At 42.9% G+C, this 10,357-nt stretch overlaps 1 protein-coding gene across 4 annotated transcripts in view; it reads left to right on the top strand.

Annotated features, from left to right (window-relative positions):
• The first annotated feature begins 2,667 nt into the window (after positions 1 to 2,667).
• The window catches only part of LOC139047613 (uncharacterized), a 213,060-nt gene continuing 205,370 nt past the window's right edge, over positions 2,668 to 10,357 (top strand). The window contains exons 1-2 of one of the 4 annotated variants that reach the window (XM_070521470.1): positions 2,668 to 3,921; positions 10,088 to 10,231. In XM_070521470.1, coding sequence (XP_070377571.1) covers positions 3,162 to 3,921; positions 10,088 to 10,231 — 904 coding nt within the window. In that variant the 5' untranslated portion in view covers positions 2,668 to 3,161. Of the gene's footprint in view, positions 3,922 to 4,879; positions 5,230 to 5,286; positions 7,685 to 10,087; positions 10,232 to 10,357 lie in introns of those variants that run through there. The other 3 variants (XM_070521472.1, XM_070521475.1, XM_070521474.1) reach the window with 3 other exon arrangements.

Genomic DNA, 10,357 nt, shown 5'->3' with positions numbered 1-10,357 from the left:
CCCTTTCTGTCTTATCTCTGATTGTGTCTGAATCGTTTACTTTTTCTTTGTATAACTGCATGGATCCATAACTAGCCTATGGCTAAGGATCCAGACGTTTTTGCATACCATTTTTTCATAATATGAATAAAATTTCTGTTCTGTTCTCTGCCTATAAACTTCGTTTTAGTTAACTCTGGATAGCATCTGCATTCTTTGCAATGTGTAGCCATGAGTCTGCCGTAACCACTCTGTAATCACATGGCTTGGCTGTAGTTATAAAATATTTGATGGTCTTGATAAACTCGGTTGGAAGTTTGGAGCCAGTCCTGTCGTTGTGTTCGTTGTCCTCGTCTAGTATGCACCATGAATCTCTTTGAATTATGACACGCCAGCAAGCTCAAACCAAGATTATGTTTCTAAGAGTACTTTTAAACAAGTTAATGTGATCTGGAAGTTCTTTAGTGCAGTTGTTTTTCTACAAGATTACGTGACCAAGTTAAACTTTGCTCTCTTCAGTGGGTCAACATTACGTCTTCCGACTTCTAGACTGTAATCTGGCAATACGATGCTTCAAGTAATTTCCCATGTAACAGAGGGAAGCTTAACACATTTCTTTTTGTTTTTAGGGGAACAAATGTTTCAACACATGCTTAAACAATGTTTTTGAAATATAACAGTAAATTATTCCATCACCAGTAGAACTAATTAGTATGTACAAACATGCCAGACGGGCGAATTAGGGTATCAATGATAGACACATTGTGAGCAAGAAACCCTGAAAACTGGTGTGTACTTGTAGATTAACTGATTGAAGATGCAATTATTTCTTATTGCTTTATTGCAGGATTGGAAAATTCATCTGTAGGATTAATGTTAGCTCATTCTTTGCTTTCCACCTAGTCACTAACCTTTGGAATACCAGACATCTCAGGTGGTGGCATCGTCAAATATGGTGCCTACGTCCAACCAAACTGGTATGTGGAGCCTGGAAAGGAGTGTTTGGGGTCCACCTGCATTCCCAAACAGCTCCAGGTGGGGAGGCTGACATCCACCTGGTCCGCTGGGGCTGAGCAATATGGGCATGTTTTGGGAATCCGGTTGTGCTCCCTCCTCCAGGTTCCAAGGACTGCCGAAGTGACAGTGCACTAACTCCCGTATTCAGAAATGCAACTTAAGTCGAATACCATACTTGACTTGAGCTAAGTGACACCTATTGTGAACGCGCCGAAGGAAACGCAGTGAGCATCTTCGGGCACGTTAATGCCAGGCATCATTTAAATCAAGTCAAGCATGGGCTTTGACTTATGTTGCATTTCTGAATACGGGGGTAAATGTGCTGCAGCCGCACTTCCTGAAATCGGGACAAGTAAAGGGGAACCTGGACTTGCATGCTTACGTGGATCCTAGTCATCACGGCCAGGAGTGTTGCTAGAGTGACCATGGGGAAAGCATGGATTTGCAAATACTTAGACTGGACTGCCTGCTGAGCCACCTGATGGACAACTATGTTGACATTGTGCAGAGCCACAACCCTGAATCCAGTCGATTATGAGCGTGCCTGGGTAATGGTTATGCAGTGCCTTAATTGATCTGGTGAATAATATTGATATCATGTTTCATCTGTTTAGTGACGTCAGATACGTGTGCATCTTTAGACCCTGATGGCTTGGGTGGGAAGGAGGAGGGGGGGGGGGTATTTAAGTGTCCACTAGGTGGACACTTAAAGAATACCCCCCCCCCCCCCCCCCCCGAGCTATGAGCGTCTAAAGATGCCAGCGTATCTAACGTCATCTTTCAGACGAAACACTGCATTATTATCAACATCAACATTATTCCCCATATCGGTTCACGCACTGCGAAACTATTTCCCGGGCACACTCACCGTGCGAACCCTCCGTGAGGCCTGGCGATGAAGCGCAGCAAAAAGATCATGCCAGCAGTTGCCTCCAAAAATTCTGCTTGTAGACAAGTCACGTTATCGCGGGCAGCCAATGGGAAGGAAAAGTCGGCAGCTTTTCGCCCGGCCTACTCTTCCGACAATACAGCCAATATAACTACTGCCATGATTGCCATAAAGACAATAGATCAGTAAATAGATCACATTTCTCGTGGGTATATGCACACAGACCTAGCCCGCGGTATTGAGCGCCTTGTTTCTCTTATGTGGCTGTCGAACGGTGCGCGTTTGTTTGCGATCGAATTTCTCGGTCACGATTGGCGCCTTCGCGCAAGCTGCAGAAGGCAGCAAACATGTAACTTCTCTTTACATGCACCATTCACCACCATTCTTTCAGTCTTCTCTCGACAAACATTAAACATCCCGTGTCATCGCTGTGTCGACATCTCAATGTGCATAATTCATTTCGGCATAGCTTGTGCCAAAATGTTATATTGGACAATTTAGACGATGCAATGCTATCTTGCTGCAAAATTAGAGTAAAAACAGAGCAGCGGTAAGCGCAAAATATTTATTTTTTTTTAGAGATTTAATACAAGAAGACAGTCATCGTTACACGATAGACACTGCCGCCACAGAACTACAGTAATAACTAATTTGTGCATATTCGGTAAACTAAAATGATTGATTGTAATTACTTTTGCATATTGCCCGCCAATGCCTTCATTAGAGTGTAGTTTTATGCGACACTGCTACCAGTCACGCTACAGTAGCTACGGCTAAAACTGTCTGCGAAGCACATGTTCGCATTCGGCGCCTCTGTCAATTGCGTTTGAAATCGAAACAGTGCCCGTAAGTTGCTGTGTCGCTGTCAAGCTGTCACGGGTTTTCAAAGCGCGAAGTGCTCGCGCGTTTTTCTACTGACACCTTCTAATTTTTCAGTTTTTTGTAGCACTGTTTTATTTATCGTGCCCATAAAATAGTTCGCGCTGACCACTTCCCCAAAACACAGCCATTCCAAGCGCAGCGCTTGGATAAAAGAAGAAGAAAATCGGGAATAATGGAACGTCATCGTCGATGATGGTTCAGGTGGTGCCACCGTGTTGGCACGTGCGGCACGGACCATTCAGTGACATTCGAACGTGGGACGTGATGGAGCAAGGACGTTGTTGTGCCTGTTCCTTCTGGACTTCATTTTCTGCCTAGTAGTGTTTTTTTATAGTCGGGCACCACTGATCTGGACGTTAGATGCGCGGTCTTGGCGCCCTGTACTGCGGCCAGCATGTGTGAACGTGGAGATGAACTGGACACGACAAAGGCCATCATCCGCGCTTTGCTCATTGCAGATAAGCGGCCCGTGACGGTGAGGAGCTTCTTGATTGCTTTTAAAGATAGCGAGGGTTTAGAACTGCCATACGCAAAGTTTGGCTTTGAAGACCCGTTAAGCTTTCTTCGTAGCATCCCGGACACAGCACAGTTGTCACAAGTGGGCAGTGACTTCTACGTAAAAGCGACGGTGACGGAAGAGGTCGAGCATGTCCAGAGGCTGGTCAAAGGTCAAAGGGATTCGCATTACAGGTCTTCACGCTCACCGCCGGCGTACAAAAGGTCGAGCTTGTTTCAACCTGCCCAAACTACGCTGTTCACTTCACCACCGCGGCGTCTCCCGCCGAGCCTGTTTCAACCTGCCCAAACTACGCTCTTCACTTCACCACCGCGGCGTCTCCCGCCGAGCCTGTTTCAACCTGCCCAAACTACGCTATTCACTTCACCACCGCGGCGTCTCCCGCCGAGCCCCAGATACTATGACACGCTGGATCAGGTGAAAAACAACTTGCGCTTGCTCCTGGCCGACCACATGACGAATGGAATCAACGTGCGCCAGCTTCAGGATTGCTACGCCAAGAGATTTGGCAGTCACATAAACTATGCATCCTTCGGCTACAGCACGTTCGAAGACTTCCTCATCAGCATGTCTGACGTTATGTGTGCCATACGCAACTCGACCGGAGCTCTGAAGGTGTTTCTCAGCAAGAGAAGCTGTAAGTGTTCATAATATTTTGTTTCCGTGATAGTCATAGTGAAGCTCCTCGTTGGTGTCCTTTGGGCAAGCTCAGGCTCACGGTACCTTGCGTTCTATAGTTGCCTAGGCAGCAGAAGCTTTCGGACCACGCGAGCGCGTGCAGAACATTTGCAGGGCATCAGCTGCCGTCGAGAGCAGCGCTAGGATGGAAAGGCAAGGTGCTGACTGGTGGCGTATAAATCGCGGGCCGATTTTTTCGTTGCGACGATAGATTGAATTTTTTACAGGTACTGTTCCAGGAGGGCACATGTAAGCGGCAAACGGCAGCAGGCGCGTGCCGCCGAGCTGGGCGCTCTGCATGAGAATAAGGCAGAGCGTCGAACAAGGACACATTAATGATGATGATAATAATAGTTTCTGGCCAGTGAAACTTGTAACTGGTATTAGTGTCCCAGCCAAAAAAAAAAGAACAATCGAAAAACAAACATTTCCAGCCGAGCGCTGCGACATCTACCAGGATAACGTAAACCCAAGCCATTTTGACCTATCACAGAGGACTAATGGCGGATTTGGAATAGTCTTCAATACAGATCGGCCATTAGACCTGCGTGATAGGCCAAAATGGTTTGGGTTTGACCTATCACGGAGAGCTGGTTTGAAATAAAAACAGATTGGAATAGTTTTATTCTGGCTAAAGTGCCTAGAATATACTGGCTAATGTGCCGAAAGCGCACGCTAGCGTGGTCGCCGCGGTGATGCCTTCTCCCAGCCGCTACGCGGCGGCGCTGCTAATCCCTAAGGTGCATAAAATCGGATATATTGTCGGGGTTGAAAGTTAACCCTGTAACGAGCAAAGAAAATTTGCAGAAATTGTTTAATTCATTATTTGATGGGGGCGAAATGCGAAAACACTCGTGTACTTAGATTTAGGTGCATGTTAAAGAACCCCAGGTGGTCCAAATTTCCGGAGTCCCCCACAATGGCATGCCCCATAATCAATCAGAAAGTGGTTTTGGCATGTAAAACCCCATAATTAAATTAATTGATAATTACTTTTTTTAACTATCTACAGCCGAAATTCACTCGAAGTAAATCGAAGATGCAACTATGGGCTTTGCATTAAATTTCCCTTACTCAAATCGGCATTTTGAGTTTGAGGCATGTGAATTGGTGTAGTGTGTACTATACGTTGGGCATTGATCGGTGGGCCTCTGCAGTCTTAAAAAAATTTTACACCCTATGGGGCTTACCTTGTCCCACAACAATAATCGTCATCTGTCTTGCCCGCATTTTCTTTGTTTTAAGGGACTGACAACCAACCTTCAAGGTACCCATTTTTTTTTTTTTATTGCACTGGAAAGCTTACCGGCCACAGTGTCTAATCTTGAAGTGCCAACGTGGAAAACGCTGTGGAACATTTTTTATCGGAATTTTTCTATCTGCAGTGAGGATGTAGTCGTTCACTGGAAACATACTGAAAACGGTGATATGTGAGCATGATAGCGATTATACATCGGCATTAGTGGGAGACCTGAATCTCAGTACATGAGCACTCTTTGCATTTTGCCCCTATTGAAATGGGGTCGCTGTGGCTGGGAGGCAGATAAGTGTGGACGAGCTGTAACAAAGTGTAAATTTGCCTATCAAGTCGATGTTCCTGTGATTCATGTTTTCCGAATTGTTGAATTTATTTCTGCGATAATAGCTAGTGTTTTCGTGATTTCCTGTCCAACTGCTTTGGTATTTAACTAGGCAAAATGGAACCAATCGGATCGAAAATGAAACTATGCCTTTACACGTGATGCAGAGTTCAGTGTGTTGCTATAGCCACACGTGCATTTTTGATTTCCAAAGCATAAAATAATGTGTGAGTGCCTAATAAATACCAACTGCAATTTTAAACAATAGCTATGCTGTATTTAATAACAGTCTACTTATGTACGGTAATCTCATATAGAATACATTCAAAGAAACAAGATTCCACTGCCAGGTCTCACCACTTACTGGTTTTTGAGACTTTCTTTGCCAGTTTAAAATTATAACTCCTACCTAAACCACGATCAATGTGCTGAAATATTTCACTATAAATCATGGTCATTTATTTTCCATCAACGTCTCGCAACACATTCTGGCCTGTTGTCAGTCCCTTTAACGCTGCTAGCCCGGTACTTGCAAGTTGCGAATGGCTTGTGCGTTATCACCGTGACACAGCATTCTTGACAGGAAAGTAGTGGCGCTGAGCTCTTAAGAAAAGAAATGCAATCAAGGCAGAGGGCGATTATTGTTGTGGGACAAGATAACCACCAAAGGGTGAAAAATTTTAATGTGTGAGAGCCCACGGCACAACCACAAATGAAGTAGTGCAAAGTGACATGGGTTGGGCCTCATTTGAAGTCTGAGAAGTGCAGAGCAAAATTAGTTTTGAAGAAAGACTCGGGAACATGGATCAAAATAAGTGGGCGACTAAAGTGCACAAGTGTCTGTACCTAAAAATCGTGGACACAGAATGGAGGAAGAGGTCAAGAAAGTTGGAAGAGGAGTACAGAGTAATTGAAAATGTAGACAGACAACCAGGAGTAATCAGAAAAAAAAGTGAGAGAAACAGAGACAGCGAATCGGATGCAAAGAATGGAAACGAAAAATGCCATGGAGATTTACATGAATGAGAAAAAAGAAATTAAAAGAGAAAATTTGTACGATAACACAAAGGGATGTGCCTTGCTACTTGAGGCTCGAGCTGGTTGCCTAAGGACAAAAACATGCCGGTCAAAATACTCACAATTAGCTAAGGCATGTGTATTCTGCAGCAAAAATCTGGAGACCACTCAGCACATCCCAATGGAATGTGAGGAGCACCCAGCTAGACCAGTAACATACAATTTCCAGAAGTGCTTGAATTTAAAGTAGATGAAAGTATCAATGGGTTAGCAGTTGAGATAAGCGAGACATTTAGAGTATTGGTGGAAAAAAAAGCAGGGAAGAGGTTTACACGACAGGATCCATTAGACATAGGCAGGGGTACAAGGTTGATAGAGAAGATTAGATTTATACAAGAATGCTAGCAGGAAAAGTATTGATAACATACTCGAGTAACTCAAGCAGGCTAGGTGACGGATTTGTCCCTGCCCCGTTTCAAAGCGGAGGCCAATAAATCGTCATGCAACTGCATGCACTTGTGGCATAGACATGTGTTGGTACTGAATGAATGAGGTTTTTATTATTAATAGACAAGATACATTACAAGGAAATGTTATACAGGAGGAGGTCCCGAGGTCAGAGACTGTAATTGGACCTCCTGTACAGTATATAAGTAAAAGTATAAACAACAGTTGCAACAAATAATGTAAAAATAAAGAAATAGCAAACATAGTATTAGTTAGGTTTAGCAGCACTAATACAAATCAGCTACAGACATGCTAGTAAAAAAGTATAATTATTATTACATTTGACTAATCTCAGAAGCAGAAATGCCATGAGAAAGTAAATGGATAATGAGACATAAGCAACTGGACTCTTACTTCTAAAAAAAAAAAAATTGGGGGGGTTTTTATGCCAAAACTACTTTCTGATTATGAGGCATGCCGTAGTGGAGGACTCCGAAAATTTCGACCACCTGGGGTTCTTTAACGTGCACCTAAATCTAAGTGCACGGGTGTTTTCGCATTTCGCCTCCATCGAAATGTGGCCTCCGTGGCCGGGATTCGATCCCCGCAACCTCTTGCTCAACAGTCCAACATCATAGCCACTGAGCAACCACGGCGGGTAACTTTTATTTCTGTAGCGTAAGTATTAACAATGTGTACATGTGGAAGGGAGAAAAAGAAAAAAAAGACATAAGTGGTTGTAGTTGATAAAAATATGGTCTTTTAGTTCTCGTTTAAATTTAAATCATTTACATGACTTTATAGTTGAAGGTAGCCTGTTCCAGAAGGAAACGTACGAAAAATGGACTCTCTGCTTACCATAATTGTTGCGTACCTTGGGAAGAATAAAATTATTGTTTTAGTGCAAATCTCTTAAGATTAGTCTTCGTTAGACAAGATAGAGGTATCAGACTTTTGTAGTGAGCGTTTAGTTGTCGGTATAAATACATACAAAGACTAAAGTTAATTATAAGTTTGTCTACAGTAAGAATGCTATAGTTACGTAATAACTGTTTGGCATTGAAATGGTTACTACTAAAAGTACTTACTTTAACAGCCTGGTTTTGTAATACTGGTAATGATTGCAAATGGGTAGTGTACATATTGCACCGCATGCAATGCAATAGTTTATATGCGAATGGATAAATGAGTAGCATAAGGAAAGTAGCGTTTTATGCTAAAATACATACCGAGCTTTTAAAACTGTCCTTATTCCGTAGGTTGCCTTCTGCCGAATGCCGGTTATGTGTTAAAATTTAAGGTTATAATCAGTTTGTACAATGTATACAAGAATTATTGACATCTTATGTTGTCGAATGAGAAGAGATGTAAAGGTTGCAGAGCATGTATGACTTCATATAAGGATATTTGACTTACATGCACATTGCCTTATACGTTTGTATATCAATTGTTATTCCTCTCCCCCCCCCCCCCATGTAATGCCCAAGCTGGGCCTTTAGGGTAAATAAATGAGAAAAAAAAAGTTATACACCCTAATAGTTACAGGAAGCACTGTGGGCAATAAGATTATTACCAGGGTAGAGCGGAGGAATGAATGCGAATGAGCGTTGGTGGGACGTGAATAAAACAGATTTAGTTTTAGATGAGCTTATATCAAGCTGGTTAATATTGCACCACTTTAACTCGTTGTTTAAGTTACGTAGTATTAAGTTTTCAAACTAGGTTTCTTGCACAGTTGTAAAGGTAGTTGTGTCTGCACAAAGAATGTAGTTGGAAGAAAGCAGGCAATTAGGTAGGTCATTAACTTATATTAAAAACAAGAGTGGGCGAAGTATGGATCCCTGTGGTAGGCTTATGTTTTTTATCATTGATTTAGAAAGAACACTGTTAATTCTTACTATTTGTGTTCTAACTTTTAAGCAATTTTGTATTAAAGCAGGACATGTTATTTCAATAGATTCAAGTTTAAAAGATGCGGTGGTTAATTTTTTGAAAGGCTATAGTTAGATTTATGAACACTGATCCAGGGGCCCTATAACGTAAAACTATTCCAATCTGTTTTTATTCCAAATCGGCCATTACCCCTGCCTGGTGGGTCAAAATGGTTCGGGTGCAACCCATATGGGTGGGTGCCACAACCATATGGGCAGAGCCTGTGCCATTCTGACCTATCACGGGAGGGCTAATGGCCGATTTGATATAAAAGCAGATTGGAATAATTTGCGTTATACTGGCCTAGCATACATGCCCTTATTGATTGCCATCTTTACCACAGGCGCTACAGGTACACTGCGCTTTTCGCCACGAAACCTATCGTTCTCCTTGTCTTGACAGCCCTTTGTGTAAAAGCTTTATTGGCGGGAGACAAACTTACTGGCAAAGCCCTATCCAAAAAAAATTCTGAACCCAATAGTGCAGTTAGGCCAACAAAATTTTGCACACCTGCTGCAACCGGGCTAGCTGGCTGATTTTCATTATGTTGTCTATCGTTACATGAGATTGAATTTGGAGCATCCAACAAAAGATATTCAATGAAAGACACCACTCGAAACAAGCACCAATGGTTTGCTTACACGTTGATCACAATAAGTCGTCGTGGATGATCGTGCCTCACGGCAGTTTGGATCACCATCCGTTCAACTGCGATCATGCTGCTTAATCCTGCTGAGTGAACGCAATTGACTCTGTCTTGGTGACCTTTCTTAACTAATTGGAGAACACCTTTAAATGGTAGGAATTGAGTTTGATTAGGGCGTGGTATTTGGTCTTTGCAGCAAAACAGCTCCTGGTGGCAGTGTAGATGTGAGGCACTTGCATGTCTTGAAGACTTGCATGTCTTCAAGGCATTTTGAATTATTCTGCCTCACATGTGCTATAGAATTGTTTAACAAAGCACCTTTTTCAAATAAAATGCATTGAGTAGACAACTGCTCTCCGTGAAGATTGTTTCAGGGTCCCCACAGTTGACAAGCTGGCATGCATGCTAAGTTTGAGAGTATGAAAGACATGCAGTAGGTGGTTTGCTTTCTCTTTGGCTATGTATGCAATCAATGAATGAGTGCTTTTGCTTGCTTTCTGCAGTTGGTGTGCCACTTCTGCCTTCAGGGAAGCCATTACCAACTTTCACAGTGCACCATTCAGCTGGCAAGCAACCTCTGCCATTTCAATTCCCTAGCCAGAGAGTCCTGAAGCCCTTGCAGCAACTTGTCAGGACAGCCAACTCTTGTATGTTGCACATCATACTTATTCCTTAACCTTAACATCATACTGTTAATAGATCCATGGTTCTCAGGGCAGTTTGCAGAGCTAAAGGGTGAACTTTTGAACCATTTAACTGATTTTATGGAACTA

Source organism: Dermacentor albipictus, chromosome 1 (genome assembly GCF_038994185.2).
Source record: "Dermacentor albipictus isolate Rhodes 1998 colony chromosome 1, USDA_Dalb.pri_finalv2, whole genome shotgun sequence".
In the NCBI taxonomy this organism is placed as follows: domain Eukaryota; kingdom Metazoa; phylum Arthropoda; class Arachnida; order Ixodida; family Ixodidae; genus Dermacentor; species Dermacentor albipictus.
Note: the sequence above shows the minus strand (reverse complement) of the source record. Positions and strands in the feature narration are given on the sequence as shown.